This window comes from Platalea leucorodia, assembly GCF_965183815.1.
Source record: "Platalea leucorodia genome assembly, chromosome: Z".
NCBI classification, from domain to species: Eukaryota; Metazoa; Chordata; class Aves; order Pelecaniformes; family Threskiornithidae; genus Platalea; species Platalea leucorodia.
Genome location: NC_138858.1, coordinates 25,772,218 through 25,794,998, shown reverse-complemented (window position 1 = coordinate 25,794,998; position 22,781 = coordinate 25,772,218). Strand labels below are relative to the sequence as shown.

Genomic DNA, 22,781 nt, shown 5'->3' with positions numbered 1-22,781 from the left:
AAATTTCTGTATGCATTGATTTAAAAGCATGTAGCTGGAACAGCTGCTTCACTTTTGAATGAACTGACAGCTCTGAGCTGTTCCACAAAGATGTTGTGTCTTTAAAAGCTGCTTTCAGTACTGAGTCCAAGAGGACTTAAGGTGGGGGAAAAAAAGACATTAACACTTTGTACAAAGTGACAAAAGCCAATAAATTGGTACAAAACATGAACTATTTCTCACCACATCATATTAAAAAAAAAAAAAAAAATCTACCTGCTTGAAGCACTGCTAAAGACGTTCCAGTTTAGATCAGTGTCACAAGAGCCAACTTCACACATTTCCAGATTGGCAGGCTCAAAATGGAGTCTGCTCACGTATTCGCATTGCTCACTTCTTGATAAGCATTTTTAAATACAATGACTGCTCGAGAAGTATCTTGAATAGTATTCCTGAACCACTGTTTTGCCAGTGACTGTAACATAAGAAGCCAAGGAAAAAAAAACACGAGAGAGGTCTCTTCAGAAAATGTTAAGCATGGTTCCTGTTAAAACTCAGTGCGAGAGATGACAGGTTGACATGTTTTGGATCAGTCCTACTGGACAGAAAGAAGTGCAAAACTTTCCATTTTCAGACTGTGAACATTTACATATTTAAATACTTGAGCATACGCCGTCTCTAATTGCTGGAAGTTCCAATCACTAAACTGCAAACATCAGTCCCCGCACAGTCATCACTAATTAAAATGGCGACGAGATTGCCTGGTGTGTCAGGACTCCCTTCAAAACGAGCACGGAGCCACCTTCCCCCCAGGTGCTGCCGTGGGTGAACGCTACAGCCCCCGCAGCGCCGGCTGGCCGGTCCCTCGCTGCCGCGTGCTGCGGCACGTGCTGATGTGGAAGCCTGTCTCTTGGGTGACCTGAACAACGCAGTAGGTCCAATTCAGTCGGCAGAATGGTCAACCACAGCCTAAGAATCTAGGAGACCAGGCATTTAACATGCCAAAACATATTAGAGCCCGCACAGTTGAGGAAGAAGTGGAAGCGCCATTAACTCGGCTATGAGAAGGACCTTGGAAGCAACCTAAGGTCCAAGCGTCTTGACATGGCTAAGTTGAGAACACCATCCAGCCTCAGCATGTGTTTGGGACAACAGCAGTCGCCTGCTCCAGGCGACACCTTCAGCTTATACTGTAGTTACACCTCAGGCTTTCATTCAGTTGCTTCCCTTGAAATAAGTATGTCTTGCACCCACAACTGCGAGTGCATCTGTTGTAATGAAAGTCTCAGTGACGGAAAAACCACCCTGGAATACCTACACTTGCAAAAATTAAAATAAAAGCAGCAATAGGATTTATATCCTTCCGCAGAAACGTATCCCCTTGCCCTTAAAAATGAAGGCCCTGCTCTTAAACTGCCTTCACTCCACAGCTGTAGAGCCATGGGTATTTAAGTTGTTTCTTTAAACCCACAATGCAATCAAGTTGTGCCATGCAAGAGGAAAAGGCGAAAAAAAATTAGGCAGCAATGGAAAATTAAGCAGGAATGAGAAAGACTATCTTCTGCCTGGACTGGGAAAGGGTATCTTCTGACTCTTATGCAGTGCCAGGGAAAGATTCCAACCTAGCAATGCAAGTGTCAAATGATACAACACTTACAGGACCTCACTGTCTTTTAGCTGCTTCTCCCTCGCCTTCTAATCACTTTTGAATCCAGCAGCAAATTTTATCCAGCTATGACAGGCAGATGGGGGCCTCAGAGATATTATGGTCTTACAGTTTCCTTGAAAATAGGCAAAAGGTTCAGCAGAGAAAAACGATCTCTCAACCCTGAGCAAGGAAAAGGCTGCAACACAAGTTCAGTACTTACTAGCAAGAGAATCAACGTAAGATACCAGCCTCAACGGACAAAGCTGCAAACTTTGCTAACACAGTTGTTCAGGCAACCATTTGTTTAAAACAAAAGCTCCATGTTTCCGCAAACAGGGAAAAAAGTCCTTCCCCAGTCTGTTTTTCCTAACTGTATTTAAGTGGAGTACACTACAATACTCCGCATCAGACCTCAGCCAGCTAGTTTCATTTCCAGTCATTGATTAGTAGTGGTGGCAGGGGCATGGAAAGGCAGCTGTGAGAGGGGGTAAGACCCACAGCTAAACTTCTCTTTTTTTTTAACAGACCGGCTCAGGTTAAACGCAGTAAACCAAACCCCGCTCACCCAGGACGACCATCTGCAGAAGGAGAGACGTGTTTTGGGGAGCACCAGTGGAGCAGAGGCAGGAACACCGCCGGCACCACCACACAGCGCTGCAGTGCATCACACCACTCACATGCCCCAGCAGCGCCCCGGCGTCCTCGCAGGACGCAAACCTGGACGAGGGTGACAGAGCCACCCTTTTCACCATGTAATGAGGAGAGGAGACCACGGGGACAGGGCTGCAAACCCCCTTCTCAACCTGCAGATGCAAACGGGCAGTGCCAGAGAGGCAGGCAGCCCTGGAGCGCACGGGGGCCTTCCCTCCCTTGCCCCAAAAGCCATGAGCTCCAGAAGTCGTAAGATTGACCGAGGCCAATCTTATAAATAAAACATTTTAGTTTTTTTTTTACACCCCTCAGAATTAGAGGTCTGGGTATAAAATGACAATCTGATACTCTAAGTTGCAGCACATCTTACTGCATTTACTACATGATATGACTTCGAAGTGCGGAAGAGTATTAAAAGAAAGCACTCAAGATTTAGCAGACCTTCAAAAATAGCTTTATAAGCTTTAATAACTACCAGGTCTAATTGAAAAATCCATCTTCTTGACCAAGCCAGCTACAACATACTGCCCCCCCAAATTAATGTTAACTATCTAAATTACATTTATTTAACTTTGGAAAAAACATATTCATTGTAATAAAGATTTTCCGCAACAGCTGCTTTTCTTAACCATGATCTCAACTTTATTCTCTTGAGAATAACTACTGAAGAAAAGCCAAATGTAAAATCCTGTTTCCTGTCCATTTAAGCAGATGTTTTTATGTAATCAAAAGCATTGTGGAGGCCCGGACCAAACTGTATTCTCAGTGCATTCTCAAAATAGGTCTACCAGCAAAACACTACCCAAAGAAGAAACATTTAGCTAGTTTATTACAGCTGAGAAACCTAAAAATCGCAATTCTCTTCAAAACAAGGTTGTACATTGCCTGATAAAAAACAACTGCAGAAATTAAAGTTTATAAACGGCCAAGCTCCTTGAAAGCAAGTTCCCAGGCTCTACTTGGCAAGGATACAAGTCACACAGTAATGTTAATTAAGATTATTTAAAATGATTTTTGAGTGCAAAATCAGCATAACCAAAGTACATTGAAGGTCAGCAGCTTGCTGCTGTATCCTTTAACACCAGGAATCTGGGCTGCGAAACCTGAATGCATTTATCCAACAGGCACCATCAACTAGATGTTTAGCATGGTTTGACACAAAACTAAAAGTACCAATCACTCATCATCTGCTTCACACCAGGAAAATTTGCTGGCGTTACGAACGGAGAAAAAACGGATAGTCAAGTGGTGTTAACTCACAACAAAACTTTGATATCAGCTACAGACAACCACGCATGATAAACGCACTTCCACAGCTCAGAAGGACAATACCAAAGCTCTCAGTCAGTTCAAGGAAAGCAGATCCACACAAACAAAGGCGCAGATATAAGATATATACAGGGCAAAAATACTTTATACAAAAAAAACCCACCCTGTGGGATATCAAACCCATGAAACTAATATATTTTAGGGAAAAAGAAGAGACCCAACATGAGCGTTGTTTTTCAGGACTCGTATAAAGTTCCATCTTTCCTCAAGCACATCATCTCTGCTTCTGGAGACAGGGTTAACATCCTCTTCCGGGAAACATTTAAGAAGAGGCCAATTCCTTCTCAATTTTCCAGCTTGAATAACAGTACCCATAAAATGCCTGAGGAAGTTGGGTTGAGAGAAGAAGAAGAACTTCTATCCCTTTTGTTTTTCTTCTGTATTGATGTTAAACAAACATCCCCCCATCAACGTTGGAATAAATGAAGTAATGAAGAAAAAGACCTTTTTTCCTTTTAAAAAAGTTACACTGATACTATTGAAACATGGTTTATGCCATTTATCATCTTAGCCTACAAAAAGGTTATTCACACTAAGTTCGCTGGTATAACTCCAGCAATATGCCATATTTAGCACAGATAACTCTTACATCAAAAATAGCGCTTGAGCCAGCAAAATGCATCTCCCCAGGGTATTGCATAATTCTGGTGCTATGACTGCATCCACTTCAGGGCTTTTGCTTCAGCTCCAACATCACTGGGGAGTTCAGTTTACTTACAGACTCCAAAGTCACACATCAGTGTCAAAAAAACACATTACTATAAGATATTGCTACATGGGGTAGGAACAGTGGCTTTAGAGTGTCTCGAAGTTCGGTCACGCTAAAGCCATGCCATTCACCACACGAGTCTCTGGGCAGTTCCATCCTCTTGTTATTAAGTCACTTCTTGTTATTAAGTCACAAAAAAAAAAGCAATGAAAACGCAGAGAGCCATGAACCACTGCAGTAACAGCACCTACTCACAGCACTTTGTTGAGCTGCTCCAAAACTTGTTTCACACGTTGCCAAAACGCAGGCGAAGCAGCAGCCAGGGAGGCCCCCTGCTTTAAGAGGAATATTAGCAAATGCTAATACTCTGCTGTCCCCCATGACCGCCCAGGGCTGTCTGCAGAGGCGCAGGGGAGCTCGCGGAGGACAGGCGCCTGGAGGCACCCGCAGTAATCCTCCTGGCCCACCCAAGATTGCAAGAACTACAGCCTGCAGACCAAATCTAGCCCAGGATTTCAACCTGCAGGAAAGATCTGAAATTTTTTCAGGTGGTTCACACAAGTGCAAGAGAATAACCAGATGCTGAGGGTGGGAAGAGTGACCAATGAAGAAATATCAATAGAATTAGGACTGTAAGGTGTTCAGATATGTAAAAAAATGGGAATAAGCTCACTGGCTACTCTGTTGCAGATGGGACAAGTAGTAATGGGCTTGTATTGCAGAAGCGGAGATTTGGGAAAGCGAAGCACAAAATAAAGTGCCTGGGGGAGATGCAGTCTAACACCAGGCTAGAGACAACCGGTAAGAACAGCAGTCCTTCCCTTGAGCGCAAGCATGGAGCTCTGGGCAGGGCCTCACGGCCACCCTTCTCCAAGCCCACCGTCCTTCATCCCTTAGAGTCGATTCAATCACGGAAACAAGCGCAGCGGGGCGAGACGCTGCACTGATTCATCGCCCCGTGGATGCTGAAGGGCGCAGGTCCTGCACCGCCCTCCGTCACCACTTGCTCTCACCTCTCACCTCCTCCGCCAGCGCCTGCACTTGCCGAATCTTTCCACAAGCCAAATTCAACGGGGTTTGTGAAGGGGTCTGAGGAGCACCAGGCAGCCAGCCGCTAAGAGAGAAGCCCATTCCACTGCCTGCACCGCGGGGTCTCGTCTCCCCACCAGCAGGCACCAGCGCGCTTATCTGGCGGCCTCTGGCAGCTCTCCGCGCTCGGTCGCCCCTTGGCGAGCGGCTCCTGGCAGCGCCGGTCTCTGGGAAGGCGCCTCGCCATGCCCGCGCCCTCCGCGCCCCGCTGCCCACCACGGCTCCTCGGCCGGCGGCGGAGGCGCTCCCCGCCGCCCGCACGCCGCGGGGGGAGGCCGGCAGCCTTCGACTGCCGGTCCTCCTGGAACGGCAGGGGAATTCATCCCGGGAACCCCGCAAAGACACTACCGTAAACACCGGCGGAGCCGGGCGCTGCAGCCAGGCACCGCCGCGGCACTCGGCCGCCCCCCGCAAGTGCCGCCGTCCCCGCGGGGCGCTGCCTGCCTGGGGGGCACGGCTCCCCGCAGCCCCACCGCGCACAGCGCGGCGCCGCGGCCGAGGCGCAGCGGCGGGATGCGGCCCCCGGCCCTCCCCCGGCCCGGCCCGGGCGCTCCGTCCCCCGCGGTGGCCGCCGCCACCCCGGCCCGCGGGGCGCTCCCCGGCCCCTCGCTCCCCGCTCCCGACCGCGGCGGCGGCCCCGGGCGGGCCCCCAGCGCCGCCTCCCGGGGGATCCCCGCTGCCGGGGGGCCCTGCGGGGCCCGCCCGCACCTGCCGGCCTCCCCGCGCCCCCAGCCCCTACCTGGCCGGCGCAGCAGGGCGCGGACATGCCGGCGGCGCGGCGCGGCCTGGCTCCCTCGCTGCCTCCCGCATGCGGCGGCGGGCAGGGCAGGGCAGGGCAGCGCAGGGCAGCGCAGGGCACCGCCGCCGCGGGCGGAGCGGCACCGCCTCTGCCCGGCCGCGCACCGCGACGCCCTCGGCGCGGCCCCGCCGCCCCGCTTCCGCTGTCGTCAGCCGCCGCGGCGGGGGGGCCGCCCGGGGCTCCGCGCCCTCGCCCTGCCGCGGCTCTCGCTGCCCCCCGCGGCCGCCGGCCCGCCCCGCCCCGGGCCCGCCCTCCCTCCGAACCGGAGCCCCGCCACCGGCCGCCCCGCGGCCGCCGGCGGGCAGGGCGCCCATCCCGGCCTGGCGCAGAGGAGGGCTACCGCGGCCGGAGCGCCAGCGCCTCTGCCTGGCACAGCGGCCAGCGCGGCTCGCCCGCGCTTTCTTTCGCTTGCCCCAGCCAGCAGAAGCGGCAGCGGCATCCACGGCTCTGCCCTGCAGACCGGATCCGCGCAGGGGCGGCCTCCGCAGGCTGCCCCGCTCTCAGGGACGCCGCTAGGATCACTTGCCTGCTCACAGACCCTCTAAAGCACCTGGTTCTCAGTGGCTGGAATTCACCAAACCCACGGAGATCCTCAAAGACCAGGCGTCAAACGCGAGTTCAACACCGCAAGGCACCAACCGCGGGTTCAAACTGCTTTGCCGCATCCCGTGGCCCCACGCTGCCCACAGCTTCGTGGAAAAGTGGTGTTTGTCCACAGGGCGGCCTGAGGGCTGTGCCTAGCAGGAGCGGAGGTCTTTCCCGGCCTGATGTTTCCGAAATACTTTCTCCAGCACCAGTTGCTCGGAATCGAGTGCAGTACGAGGCAGTAGCTGAGCATCGCTCGGCTCCCTGTGGGACGATGGTAGCACATCTTTGCTATTGCAGAGAAAGCCGCCAGTAGTAGCAATGAGGGTCTCCCTGAAAAGACTCCCTCACCTGCTTCCTTGCCTCTGTGTGTGTGTGTGTACTATAATATTTAAGATGACTATTTGGAACTCTTATTTCTAGTCTCAAAATGCCCTAGCTTTAGGAATTCAGCGCGACTAAAAGCTGATGAACTGCGTACGGGTACATACACGTAGCTAATGCAGCCACGCGCACCAAAAAGGAAATCGGTATAGGAGCGTGGGACCTATTGTGTAAAACCCCTTCCTCTTTCCGCGCGCGTGCAAACAAACAGCAGGCCGATGCTTTGGGAAGCGGATCACATGGGGGACCGGCGTTAGGTAATCTGGTGTTACGCTGGGGACCGGAGAGACCGGAGTTACTATAAAAGTATAGTTTATAAAAAGCAGACGTGCTTTATTTTTAGTGGTGCTCTACCACCTGCATATACTCAGTTAGAGATGGGATATTTACCACTGTTGTAAGATTAATTCTCTCAACCAGATGGTTATTTAGCTGCAAAGGACAGCAGCTTGCGGGCATCCCAGAGGACCCCACCACAGTTCAGGCACCAATGCCTCTGACGCTCCTGCTCTGTAGGAGCCACAAAAGCCCCAGCCCCGGGTGAGGTCAGGGCTGGGGGTAGGAGCCTCAGCACACCTTCTCTGATTTACTGCTCCTCGCCCCAGAGGCGGGGCTGAAGAGAAAGAATCAAGAATTGAACGACAGGAAAGCAGTGTGGTCAGTGAACAGGCAATGGAAAAACACTGGTGTTTTTAACTTCAAAACATAGTCAGATTCTTCAAGCATGTGGTTAAGACACGGGAACATGAGCATCACAACGTAGTAAGAACTCAGCAAAACTGCGTTCGTCTTCTGTTTCTGTTCCAGACTTCTTATACAATCACGAGAAGCTGACTGGTCAGGCTTTGCTTAATTTCCACATCTACAAAATCAACTCAAAACATGAAGGAGAACCTGAGGTTTAATTTAAAAATTAAACTGTCTTGCAAAGCAAGACTGGTGAAGGTGAGATACGGGTATGGTGGAAGAGTACACCCACATCAGCATGTCTGCCATAGCAACAAGCATTCACTGTGTGGGGAATGCCATCAGTTCACTGCTCCACGCAGGTCTGTTAACACCAGCACCATTAGCACTGACACAAAAAACTGCCAGCCTCTGCACTGAAGAAAACAGCAGAGCTCTGTAATGGACTTTCCAACAAAGTTAGAGCACCCCAGAGCCCTGGGATGTGCGCCTTGGCTTTTTAAGTGAAAAATTCGTCACCAGAAAGGCTTGAACTTTCCTGCTGTGTTGCTGGCACGCATTAAGCAGGCTAATGGCAAAGCAATGAGCAGATGTTACTGCATGAAAAGAACTGTCACTCTGAAACTATCCATGCATTTAGAACAAGGTTTACCCATCAAATACATATTCTGAAATCAGAAAAGGCTGTTGTGTTCCCCTAATCTGATTTACGGGCCAGAAATCTTCAACCAGTAATTCCTGCCTCAAACCGTTCCTTTTGGCAGGATAAAGAGTGCCTCTTTGAAGAGATGCTAATTCTGCCTTAGAGCTTTCAAGTAACGGGGAATCCATAGCATCAGTAGAGAAAGGCAAGATGCTTTGGCCTTTCTTTGTATAAGGAATTTTACGAACATAGATTTACAGAGATTTAATGAGTCAGGCAAGAAGTGGCCCCGTGGTAAGACGGTGAAGGAGTACCCAGGAATGGAGTTAAAACTCTGGTCCCAGTTCAGGTGCTGGGGAGCGAGGAATGAAGGAAAGCGTTTGGTTAGCAGTTGTAACCACGTGGCACTTCCCAGAAGAAATCCTGGCAAGAAGCCAGTTGTGCCCTGGGAGCAAGCCACCTTCCTCACTCAGTGTGTATGCAAGCAGAGCGGAGCAGCAGAAGCTGAAGGCCCAGCAGCACATCGCTTTGATCCACTTACCTCCAGGCAGCCCACAAAAGTCTGCCTGCAAGATACCCAGCCGTTTCACAGACAGCGGTGACCTTCCGTGGCACGTGGGCTTTGCTCAGGTCACCAGGAAAGGCATTACCCTTGGATCCCGACTGCAGTGTCACTTGCAGATGTTGCACCTTGACACGCGTCCACGTTACTCATTCCCAACTCGTTTCTAGATGGATTATCGTAACTGAAGCAGAGGTTCTCACTGTTCCCCTTCACTCTGAGAGGAATGCTGCGTTAGTGCCTCTACTGAGAACTCAAAAGATGTTAGTGGTGAAGCAGAAAGCTTTTTGGCATAGTGCGTGGAAATCATAACTTACCAGGAATGCTCAAGGACTCTCTGCTTCCTCAGTACACACATACTATGAACCAGCTCAGTGTATTTTAGGGTAAGAATATTAGGAATTGTGCCATTTTGTTCACACCTTCTGAAATGAAGCTGCAACTTGGAGTGATGCTTTCAATGTTTTGTAATTTCAAGATTTTCCAGTAATTAAAGGATTTTGGTTTGTGCCAACTGGCAAGGAGAAGAGCACAAAAAGTCTGCATCCAATGAGAAAGACAAATCTACCACTTGGCTGTTTTTCAGGTGAAATGAAATACAGCAAGTCTTTCCAAATGTAAATGCAATCAGAAGGAAAACAAAACCAGATTGTTACACATCATGGTGGCCACTTACCTAAGATTAGTTCATTTTTATAGTGTAAATTTAGACTTTATATGCCTGTTAAAATACAAAAGATGTGAAATTGCTTTTTAGGTAAATGTATATTTTGCTTGAGCCTAGCAATTAGACAGCAGTCAAAAACGTGGTTATGGGAAGGAGGGGAAATGTCTGTGCACGTGCATGCACGTGTTCTGGAAACCACCACTCGGATCCAAACTGAACCTCTTACACAGCTAACGACCTAACCGCTGCTGCGATGTTTGCTGGAATAGTTTCCTGTGGAAAAGGTATTCCAGTAAAGGGGAGCACCATGCAAAGGTGTGATCAGACGGTAAAAATAATTTATTTACCACCCAGGAGTTTTACTTGTGTGTGACTGCAAGACCATCCCCGTCTCACAGTCTAGGTGGCTGCAGGCCACAATAAACTCATGACTTCCTCAGTTTTTTTTCCAAGTATGCACCAGCACCTGGATTATGGACCGCTTCTCCCCAGATCCTCTTGGGTAGCCAAGGGTTTCCAGAACCTTTGGGTATCTTCCAAAAGCCAGCGTATCTAGGAATGGTGCCAGGACCAGCTGCCACAGCACAGCCCAGCTGTGGACTTGACAAAAAGCAAGTGGGAATAGCCCACTTAGACAGAAAGGTGCACCATTACCATTTGAAGCATCTCAGAGGCGTTTCAGTGCTTGGCTGGTGCTTTAATGCTTGGTGTTTCAATGCAGGAAGCCCAAGGGCAGGGTATGGCCCATGCCAGGATTTGCCAAGAGCACCAAGTCTCCAGTTACTCTTTTAGCTCAGAGTTCTCGGCCGCTACACCTTACTTATTTGGCTCTCCAGTTGCTACTCTGCTTAGAAATAGGTAAGTAAGACCATTACAATAGTGGCTGCAAAGAGTCCAATGACAGAAAAAAATGTAATTTTTATGTCGTCTTTTGATGTTTGAGCTTTTAGGATCTAAGCTTTCAAGCTGTTGTCAGCTTCTCTAGGGACGGGAGACTACATCTCCCAGCAGCAGCAGCTTTCGGAAAAGCATCAGTTGGCTTGGGATCTAGTAACAGACTTACACACTGCAGTGTTTGTTACTGCTGTAATTGGATGATCACCTTCAAGATTGTGTGTGGAGGTGCAGGGAGGCACACAGAGCAACTGTAATAGCAAAGAGAGCACTGAATGATCTGCCGGTGCAAGGCAAGAGCAACCTGCAACTATAAATCTCCGAGACCGGGCTGATGACAGAGATGACAGAGACTGTCTGCATGTGGGGCCAGACACGCACATGTAACTGGCCCTTCCAGAATATCAGGCTGGACGTAATGCTAAATGGTGGTGTCTTCCACTATCTCTTCATTGGTGTTCTGTAATTCACACTGATCTTTTCTAGCTGGTAGCAGTTCTTAAAAAAAAAATTAAAAAAGGAAAAAAAAAATCCAGGCACTTAAGTAGTCAAATTTGGTTAGATTCTGAGCAAATTAAATGTTTTAAATCACTTGTTGGACTTGAAAGAAAGCATTTCACATCACTTGAAGATTTTAGTATTAAAAATCCACAAGGTTCGTATTTCCAGGCAAATTTGCTTAAAAAAAACTTTTGAGTATGATAGTTTAATAAACTGGTTACTTGGGTTTTTTTTCACTCCAATGTTAATTCAAAGTGGATTCGAATCTGCATTGTCTGTTAAAGAAATGCACCAGCTAAATCCTTCTGACTAGGTTAACTTTTGTAACCAAGTACAGAAGAGTAATACTACACAGCTTTGAACTGAACTCCTCAGGTGCTGCATTTGCATGATCTTTGTTGACCCTTTTTAGCACAATACCATGTAATGCCAATTATAAATGCCATTCTTTCTGACCTCTCAGCAACTGTATGCAGTATAGCTTTTCATTCCTAAATCAGGATTTTATTATTATGATGTCGCAGGTTTCTTAATCACCGCTCATGCCTTTACCATACGAGTAACTGACATAACCATTTAACTCGGGTGACACTAAGGAAACATTGTGCTAGGAGGAAAGGCGACAGCAGCGTTGCCCAGTGCATGTACACACTGCTGGCACTCAGGTAAGCAGCCAGCAGCAGGGAGCCTGGGGCTGCCTTGAGGCATTCGCTAACTCTTACTGGAGTTAATGAGTGACAGATGGAAGAAAGGAAGCCTGCCTGCCCCCGAGTTACTAGATAAGGTCAACATAAAGGGTCTTAGTAAACAAGTTCTACAAGAATATGAAATTCAGCAGGCTCAAGCTGCATGCTGAGACAGCCCGGTTCTCCATCCTTACAATGAGCTTCAGGCTGACGGTTGTTACCCCATCCGACCACCTGCCTGCCTCACCTCCCTGCCGGACACTGCCTCCAGGGGCAGGGAAAACCGATCCGGTTGTAAATCAGCATTTCAGCTCCTGCAGTTAAGTCTGATAGATTAAAATCAGTTTCTACCAACATATATAAAGATAAAAACCATGGTGGCACTGTCTTTCTGCGCTATTGACTTCCTCAGGATGCTGATGTGAGAAAACCAGAGGAAGCTCCTGAACATGTGGGTCAGTCTCAAGTAGCAAGAAAAAGACAATTTTACACTTCTCAACCCAGTAGTAGACTGATGACTTCAGAATTGCCAGATTGCAATACTTTGTTAGTTATCCATTAATTTTCTTTGGCAGTGAACTTTTTCCTTAAAAAAAAAAAAACCAAACCCAAAACAGATATTCATTCATGGGTGGCCTAAGTATTCTTTGAGGGCACCTGCCTGCCGGCCTGGCCCAAACTGTAGGTTTCCCAAAACCAAAACACATGGCTCACAACCTGTTGTCCAAGTCAGCTTAGTGTGACTGCCAGCATCCCTACTCAAGTGGCACAAGTACCTTGTAGTAGGCAATAAACCACATTCCACTAATGCTTTCTAATTAAGAGTGACATGCCCCCTTGCCTCCTCCCTTCTCCGCATACCGTTCTGTTCTTATCACAGTAATGAACGCTGCTAGTGTGGAGGTTTCTGGGCACAATTTGAATCGACAGCACTGGAGGAAAGGGTCACAACACTGACAGCCTCTGCGCTGACGACAGAGCAAGCCTCTCGGAAGATCCTTGTGCAGGACCTGCCTGCCTGCCTGCCTGCCTGCCTGTGGATTTGATCCTTTGGAAGGAAGAGACAGAACCCTCCCTGCCCAACCCCCCATCCTTTTATTTGAAAGAATAAGAGTTTCTAAAAGGAAATTAATAGAAATTTTCTGAATAAGTTGCTCACAAATAGAAGGAAAGTAAGAAAATACTAGAACTGATCACAGAGATGATATGAGGCTAGTTCAACAGCACCAAAACTGAGATTTTATTCCAGCTCTACTTGGGGAAGCTTGAAAATGAGAAACTGGCGTTATACGATGAACAAAGTTTGGCCAAGCAGAGTTCTCAAGCTAGCAAGAACAGAGCTGCTTCTGGAGCCTTCCCGGTAGTGGTGGTGGGCTATGGGAGGAACAAATCTAATTCCCAGCAGGTCTTCGGGAAGATTAGAAGCAACAGAAGGTTTTCCTAGGCAGTGCTGTATTTTGGAGCCAAAAAGAGACTGCAGCCATGCATGTCTTTTCCCCAGCCTCTCATACTACTGGATATCAGCAAGATGTATGTCAAAACACAGCCTGCCAAAAGTGCTCAAAGCACTCAGTTTAGCTCTCCGAGAAGCTTCTCTATCTCAACCTGACAAGCTACATCCAGACCTATCCCTGTTTTATCCTGTGATTTTACTATAGCCATGTGGAGAGAATACCTTACCTCGGAGATGAAGTTGACATAGCTGAGTATGAAATGCAAGGGGGGACAGAGGGATTCAAAGAAAAGCAGGCCTAACTATAGCCTTTTTTGTAACAATCCCTCCCTTTTCTTGGAGAAGCAAATGAGTATTAAAAGGTCACAGGTGAAACCTGCTCTGTAAAGGCATCATTACATTGGAGCACATGGAGCATAAACATTTGTGCACCAGAAGAAATGGCTGAGTAGGAGTTAAGCTAGCAGCGTACATGCAGTAAGTCAAGAGAACAAGAACAGCCACAAAACCCAAGAACGAACACAGGTAAAAGCAAAGAACTGGCAGTGCTGCCTGGAGTGCTGACAGCATCAACGCCACACCATGGATAAGAGCGTGCCACAGATGCAAAGCAACAACTGTATGTTACAACTCAGCCTGGCTCTGAGCCTTCGTTGTCAAAACAAGAAGGCTGCAGGGATCACACAGTGTTGGCACCGATCAAGAACCCGGGAGACAAGATGAGGATGTGATAGCTAGCAGTCCTTGCTCTCCATGCCACAAGTAATCCTGGTATCTGTGAGAAAATGAAATCAGTTCTGTTTAAAACAGAGAGCACCTTCCCCTTCTGTCCTGTGTGCTCATACAATGAGTTTTGCCACGTTTATTGTGGCAACCAAGTGGAAGGAAGAAAACAAAGTTTTAATTCAATTATGTAAACAGTATTGGCACAACGCACAGAAGTTACGCAAATTCCATTAAGTCTCAACGTAAGAGCCATCAAGTTTGCACAGAGGAGTACTAACCTTTCAGGAAGAAACAGCAGTAACTCATGATAAAAAGGTGGTAAGGGCAGAAGAACTGTCTCAACCCAAGAGAGAAGGCATGTAGATTATGTTCCAGTTTGCACAAGTGTACAACTTAGACCTTCGCACAAGCACGCACATTGCAGGCTCAAGGCAAACCATGTTTGTTTGTTATGGTTCTGAACAGAAGCCAAGTAGATTGCAGCAGCTGTATATTCAACGAGTTGGTGTGATAAAAACCAGATTGTCAAAGCTGAAGCAGGATTAGCGTGATACAAAACTTACAAGGCAACCAAATCACAAATTAAACAGTATTTAGATGACTAATTGCATATGATTGCATATTAAGTTATATTTGCCAGGAGTCCCAAATATCCCTTCCAGAGTTCTGACCTGAGTCACAAAAGTTAAATCAAACTATCCAAAAGCCTGAGATGAAGAAAAAATATTATGCTGATACTTTTTCTAATCTTATCTTCCTCTGCGATGTACATACACTTTATATTATGCACAACACCATCGTTAAAAGCAAGGCAGTTTTAGTACCCGACACGGGCAGCTTTGTTCATGAACGCAGCTGAAAACAGGACTTAGTGTATACCCTCACGGTACAGAACAGGCCCCAACCATACATGCAGTGCACAGTATGCCAAATGAATTGCAGGGTGGGAGCTGGAAGGGAACAGCTCCTGAACTTACATCATATAGAAGCATTGTTATTTTTGAGCATCTGCTGTGGTAAACACGTGACTCGAAGCATACAAGACAGGAGCCTTGGTCACAAAATACCTTCTCTCTTCAACCCTCCTCTTAAAGAGCACAGCGACTGTTCTCTATACATTCAAACACCGGCTGCCCGTCTAACTCAGTACCTGCTCTACAACTCTTGCCAGTGGGAGCTTAGAGGATTGCTACTTGGAGTCAGAATGGTTTAGGTTGGAAGGGTCCTGAAAGATCACCTGGTTCCAACCCCCTTGCCATGGGCAGGGACGCCTTCCGCTAGACCAGGCTGCTCAAAGCCCCATCCAACCTGGCCTTGAATGCTTCCAGGGACAGGGCATCCGCGGCTCTTCTGGGCAGCCTGTTCCAGTGCCTCATCACCCTGATAGTGAAGAATTTCCTCCTTATATCTAATCTAAATCTACCCTCTTTCAGTTGTTTTACTGGAAAACATTTCCTTCAGGGAATAGCATCATCTAGGCACACACAGCATTTGACAAGAAGGGAATGCTGTTACTTTCTCAAGGCAGAGCTGACAGAATACTTAAAATTGTCACTGCCGTGCTAACTCTGTTTGTTGTACCCAATAGTTGGGATACTCACTGAAAAATGCAGTATTTGTTTTAGTGGCTTTGAATTCCAGTCAGAATGCTGCCCTAGATAAGTTCAATGCAAAAAAGTTTACAGTACTCCTAACCCTCTCTTCCCTATTCAGATTAACATATTTTCGTATGTGTGCCTGTGACAAGTAGGACTGCAGTTCTCTTAATACCCCAGCCTGCATTCAGGATGGTGATGTTTGATGACACAGACAGTAAAAACTGCTGTAACTAATGTTCTTTGATAAACATTTTCTCTACACTGTCAATTAGATCTTAGTAGGAAATTTAATTTTCAACTGCCAACAACCAATACAGAACACAGTAGGGTACTGGGAGACTAGTAACTGTTCTCCCTTACAAGGGCAGCGTACTTCACATTGGCTCAAGGTAGGAGTAAAACGAAGTAACATGGGAGCAAGAAGATGGCTGCTCTTCCTCTACAAGCCTCAGAGTCTTCTACTAACACACTTGCCACATACATTAGAAAACAGAACAGTGAGAGCAGTTCACAGGTGGGACAATGACAAGGGCTCACCGGGTACCCCTGAGGTCCACTGCGCAACAGGGGTGGGCATGCAGTTAAGCCGCATCAACAGCACCTGCTGGCTTGTTTGTCTCCACTGCACAAGTTTGGTTATCCAGCAGCCACTTTGCAACACAGCCATGCTGGAAATCAGGCAACAGAGCTGAGCACAGTATCCGCACTATGAATTGTTCAACAGCCACAGGCTGACAGAAGGGCTGGTATAGTTTTCCCAGCTGGATCTCCCTCCATCTCTTATTGCAATCTCGAGGCTGCGAAGGAAACAGTATTTATATGCTCTCAGATAATTTCTCCTGGAAGACTGGAGTCTGCAAAAAAAACCTAGCACTTCACATTCAATCTGTGCATCATACTGTTTTCAATAGAGTGGATGTGTCCTTGGAAAGTCTTAATACGTGACTGCTGAGAGAGCACATGCAAACTCATTTGTTAACACACTGGCATATTAACTGGAACAAAAAAGCATCCTGCTCTTCCCCTATAATGTTACATTTTTTCCAACATTTATTATAGGGCTGGCAGACAATCATATGTACATCTAAGCTCCAGGTGAGAAGGGTGTTATTTGTAGTTTTCCTCCTTACGGCGTGCACCTGTACAGGACAGCACATGATTCAGCATAAAGGTTCTGCAAAATTAGTCTCTGTAAATCTGTAGCCAGCAAGCAGTTTTGACAGTTACTACCTCAAAGCACGAGTCAAAGTAACGAGACAGCAAATCAGAGAAAGGAATCTCCTTGTTTTCGTTAAAAATGCTTTTATTAAAAAAAAGAAATAGGGTTAATGAAACCTCCATTTCAGTAAGGAAATATTAAATTCACATTTTACATATAAAAATATTACAAAATAACCACCTATTACAGCATGTTTTCCGTGGTTGGGACTCGGGCCATTTTCACTCATTTTCATCCACCAGCCACAGCAATCAAAAAATCAACTTTTTTGGTAATCCTGAAAAGTGTAAATCACATTGTTACCAAAGTAAAGGGGTCCAGCCCCCTCCTCAAGGTTTTAGGACTCATTTGATACTGTTCTTGAGATACATCTACTCTGAGATGCTGTTTGCTGCTGCAGCAGCAGTACATGTTGACTTTTTCCAGTGAATCTATGAAAGAATGCTACAATGGAGGCTCACTTGAATCAGTAAGTGTACTCCAAATGAGTCCCAAATTCTGTAATTAATTGCATTTGGGATACATGTAAGTATTTATCTTTGTGGGTATAAAAAGCTAACCAGGGAATTCTACTTTTAAAACTAAGGAAGGCAAGCTATTCTAAGGCTTAACCTGCCGCAGCACAGATACACTCTTAATGATTTTTCTTACGTGCTGTCACTACCCAGCAATAAGTTGTCTGCAGGAAGTAACAGCCCTTTTAGTCTCTGCCTCATTCTTTAACCATATCTTTGTTTATCAGCTGTTGAGATGATGAAGGCAGCAGTACTTTTCTGATTCCATTCCAGATTATAGAATCACAGAATCATAGAATTGTTAAGATTGGAAAAGACCCTTAAGATCATCGAGTCCAACCGTTAACCTATCGCTGCCAAGTCCACCACTAAACCATGTCCTCAAGCAGCACGTCTACCCGTCTTTTAAATACCTCCAGGGATGGAGACTCCACCACTTCCCTGGGCCGCCTGTTCCAATGCTTGACCACCCTTTCGGTGAAGAAGTTCTTCCTAATATCCAACCTAAACTTCCCCTGGCGCAGCTTGAGGCCATTACGTCTCATCCTAGACCTTGTCGTCTCACTTTTTCTTATGCTACTTATTTATAATGTAGGTAGAATAAACCATAACTGCCTTCTGGGATGGATAAGAAGCTTACTATGAAAGGATCCAACTGTTTTTGCCTACCCTATAGGCAGAGGTCTCCTCTAAAATACACTGACATTGAATCACACCCATGAACTTTAAACGAATGCCCAAACAATACAAATTCTTAACCTTAGATATGAATAGAATGGTATTTTTTTTTTCCAAACCAATGTACAATAGTTCTGAAATTAGATAGATTCCTTACACTGCGTTAACTCAGGAAAACATTTAGTGCTGTATCTTCTGTACTCTCTGTTCCATGAACCTACAGCTCTGTAGAAATGCAGATTAATAGCACTAGAAATTGGTGTCCCAGGGAAGGAGTGCTGCTTTTGATTAAGTGTTTGCCAGAGTGGAGAAGATAGACAATGATGTCATCATAGCATCAGTGTCCCCACATACCTCACTGATCAGAAATAAGTGGTAGCAATAGCTGGAAATGATGCATGCTTAATACTTTTCACAGGCAGCCATCCATCTAGTGATAGTTTTCCCCTGACAATAAAGAGGCTGTTTTTTGAGAAGTAGAGCTGTTGCACATTTAAGTTTGGTGAACACGCCCCACAGGCTACAGGGTTTTGTTCTTCTGGAAAAGCAGCACTTGTGGGGATGGCACAAATTGTTTTCCTGGGAGCCAGCCCCCAGTGCCAACATTTTATAAGAGGGTACCCATCAGTAATCACTCGGTCCATTCTGCTAAGTTCCAGAGAGCTACCTCAAGAGGGCTAAGGGAAAGAGAACGTACTGTGCAGGATGCAAGCACAGGCCAGCCTAAGAATTTCAGGGAATGCAACTTATTTTTCTTTGAAATTACTTTTGCACATTTCCACCCTCAACAGCAATAAAAACATGCTGTGCTTCAAGTGTTATTTAAACAAAGACTGTAGGATTCTTCTTCCAAACCAATATTCAGATTTTAACTTTAGATGATAATGCCATGTAAGGAGGTCAAATGAAATCCAGGGTAGCAGATTTGCTAGCTCTAACATTGGCGCTCTCCTTTAAAGTTCATTGGCACTAGAGGATCTACCTTTGAGACCCTCTGGTTCTGTCAGCCCAGCTAAGGCAGTAACAGAACATAATGGAAAATCCACATCAGGAAATCCATTATGTTTCCATTTGCATTTAGTGGAAATGATACTGCTTTTTATACGGATATTCAAATGTCTCAAAAAGTAACGCTGACTTCCTAAATTCCTTAGTTATAGCTACTCTCAAAACTCTTGGCATTTAACATGCAAGTCTGATTTCCTCTCGCTGAAGATGAGACTTTCAGAAAGATGTTAAAGCAATTAGTGTTCTAGCTTGATACAGCTCTGGAAACTCTGCTCATTGTCAAATGCAAGACTTCAAATGGTTAAGTCACAGAACTCAAGGAAGCATTTCTTCCTCTTTCCTGTCCTTTAGTTAACAGGCATATTTTAGGGCATGTACTCCAAAACACTAATCACAGACCCTCACATGGTCCTTGCAAAAGGAGCTAAATTAATTACTTAAGCTATGGTAACTTGACAGGTTCCCACGTGTCAGCTGACCCACGGTACTGGGGTCCGCAAAAAGCATGCAAATAATCAACTGATTAAATTTTTCTTTGAGATTAGAATCTTAAGCTAGTGAACTAATGCATTTTACTTTTAATTTGACACAGACTAAGAAATAACAAGTCAAAGTGCCTAAAAAGTAAGTTAAACTCTAATAATGTAGCTGTCTCACTGAATTCAAGGGGAAATGCACTTTCATGGAAGCATCTCCATTCCAAAAAGATATCACTTTTGTATCAAAATAGTCTCATACTGGCAATAACAAAAAGCTGATGCTAACCTGACAGCTGCTATCTAGCATATTCCAGCTGTTAAGAAGACCAACTCCAAGTTTAAGAACCAATATTTGCCTCTCTGCTAGAAGGTCTGAGTAATTTAGTGTCAGATACAGGTCTTGAGTCCTCAGAGCTTTTCTTGCCATGAAGATACAAAGTACATGCTACTGTTTGGGGCAGACTGGAGGCGCCATATAGAAGTAAATGTTAGGGATAGGCTTGCCTTTTAAAAGGGTCACAGAAATGTGCTTAGTGTTCCTCACCCAGAGCAGTCTTAACAGTTAACTTGCTTAGTCTAAGCGAGAGAGAGCAGAAGTCTCTCTTCTGAACCCAATTTACAGTCTCCAGTCTGTCATTTGAAAGAATAACCTGCTGTGTTTCTCTGTATCTCACCCCCCACCTTTTTTTGTTTTAAGTGATGTGAAGTTAAGTTATTTCCACCTCAGCAAGATGTCTCAGAAAAAAAGTAAAGTGTATCATAATAGCCTATAAATTACTCGGTAGTACCACACTCCATTACAGAAATTAATGGAGTTAGGTATTTCTTCTAACAAATAGATTCCTAAGTGTCATAAAAGAGCCTTTTTTGTACCAATTCTGTTAGAACATAGAACTAAGTCATTCTCACCCTAAAGCATTTATCCTAAAACATAAATCATTAAAGGGCTTCAGCTGGTGCTGGTGCCCAGGGCTGTAGTCCATTCAGAGAGTTTTTGTTCTGAAATACTGAAAGTATTACATTCTCTCTGAGCATGTAGCTCCTCTTTTAAAACAGGTGAAACAGTAAGAGGTTACCTTGATCTATTCCTTCTGTTCTTTTCCTTTTTAAATTTAAAAGTGCATTTTGTTGCTCCTTTACAGCTTCTGCAGGACAGTTGGGTCTCGGCAGCTGATTTCCTGGAGTGGGTCCTGGTCGGTTACTGAAATACTTCTGTTTCAATGCCTTAATGATAATGGAAGAAAAACAACCAAGTGATTAGTATAAGGTGTCAGAACACCATCTACAAAGAGGTTATAATGAAATAAAGCACTTGCAATTGGGAGTTCAAAACTACTGGGACACTTTTATACTAGAAGGTGGCCTCGGGGCAAATCAAGATTTTGTGTTCTCAATGACTACCCACAGCACTTTGATTTGTAAGCCAAGAGATAATTGTGTACTGTTAGTTTTAACTAGTGCTCAGACATCCTAACAAAACTCTAGACAACACTGCAGGAGCTCCTGTACAAACAGCAAGTTTCTAGATCTGAACAGCTTACATTCTGAATAGACAGATGGGACAAGAGGATAAAGAACAAACTAGGAATAAAGAAAGATTAAAAGAATATATCCAAAGTCTTGATCACATCCAGGACCTGGACACCAGCTGTTTTGCTAGCTTTTAAGATAGGTCTTTCCCCAAAATTTCTTTAACTGTGCTGTTTCCACACTGTAAACTGTGAGAAGAACGTAGTTTGAATTAGAGCTGAAGACAAACACAAGTGAGCACGGTTAATTTCATGTAGTGGAATTACATAGTCTATTTTAAATTTTAGGAATTCCACAGCTTCCATAAACTGTGGATGAGGAAAAGAGGCCAAGCTGCCTCTTAGGTAATCATTACTCTTGCTAATGTCAGTTACATGGTATTCAATGCCAGCTATAAATCAAGCCAATACAGTAAGAGCAAGTTGTTTCCTGCCTTAAACTGTAGCATTGTCAATAAAACTGCTAGACTAGAAAAATCATATATATTCAATACTCAAGTCACCGTCATACAATATGACCTCTAAAATGACTTCATACATATGAACTAGTACAGAGGTGTCCCAACCTCAGCAGAACTAATTATTTGGAAACATATTAAAAGTTTGTAAAGAGGGTGACCAAAAAAACCTGAGTGTGCTCTGAAAAAGCCTTCTAGTAAAAAGACATGTAACACATGTACTAATCCCCTGGATTGGGATCTGCCTTGTCTAACAAGCAATGAGGGAGTCCAGGCCTTAAGGGGACAGCTCTGTTTCCTGCATGCTTCCCTAATAGTGTAAGGTAACAGAGATACAGTTTTGAAACTGCCAACTGCTCTATCTTCTGCATAGCAGAAATCCATATTCTGAACTAGAACATTCTGCAAGATTTTCATTCAAAGTCCTTCCTTTCTCCCCATCAAGGAGTAGGGAAATTGAGATCAGTTTCACCCAGGTATAATGGAAAAGGATATTCAGATCAGAATGCTGGTTTAAATCACCACAGAATTTCATGTTAAAAAAGAATTTAAAAAGTTTAAATTAAATTGAAGAAGAGACTGGATGAAGTAAGGATGAAAACCTTTCAAACCCAGAGAATAAGATATGCTATGTTCAGTCTTAAGTTTCAAGCTTTAGGTGCCTAAATTTTGAACATCAAATACAATGACTGTCTGAAGGCCAGGTCTCATACACCTTTTAGTTGTTTACCTTTGCTCTACATTGCGAATGATCAGTCAGCATCATTTATGCCTTTCAGAGTTCCCTCTATAAAACACTGGAAATATGCTTCTAGTATTTCATAGACCGAGCTACATGACATTTCATTTCAAACCTGGCTTACTTGCTTCAAAGCACACGTATCTGATATGAACAGTAGGTTAATGAACATTAGGACATAATGCAAGTGTACTATACCTGCGTAGCTGTAACCCTAGTGCAAGGATTAAATGTGAATAAGCCTTGCAGAAGGTTGAGCAAATCATCACCAGCTGCACTGAAGATATGTTGAAGTGGCATTCCGGGGAAAGACTTAAATGTGACATAATCCGGAAGACTTGTCATCCCCTACAAAGACCAAAAATGGAATGTACGTTTTTCAAGTTAGAAAGCTTTTCACAGAAGGGGAACTTCACATGGCTGTCTTTCAGCAGAAGCACATTATCTTTCAGAACACCTTGCTAATACTTGGTCACTGAAATAAAATAAATGTAGGAATAGTAGGTCATAAAGATGACTATTTTTTTTTTTAATAACTGTTAACAGTTGTTTCACACTTTCCCTTT

The 22,781-nt window shown here is 45.2% G+C and overlaps 1 protein-coding gene across 10 annotated transcripts in view; it reads right to left on the bottom strand.

Moving 5' to 3' along the window:
* CDK7 (cyclin dependent kinase 7) overlaps nt 1-22,781 on the bottom strand; it is a 62,355-nt gene that overhangs the window by 15,623 nt on the left and 23,951 nt on the right. For 4 of the 10 annotated variants that reach the window (XM_082335962.1, XM_082335961.1, XM_082335966.1 and 1 more), the window contains 2 exons: nt 22,414-22,563; nt 20,566-20,713 (listed from right to left, as the gene is read on the bottom strand). In XM_082335962.1, coding sequence (XP_082192088.1) covers nt 20,566-20,713; nt 22,414-22,563 — 298 coding nt within the window. The other 6 variants (XR_014230657.1, XR_014230656.1, XR_014230658.1 and 3 more) reach the window with 6 other exon arrangements.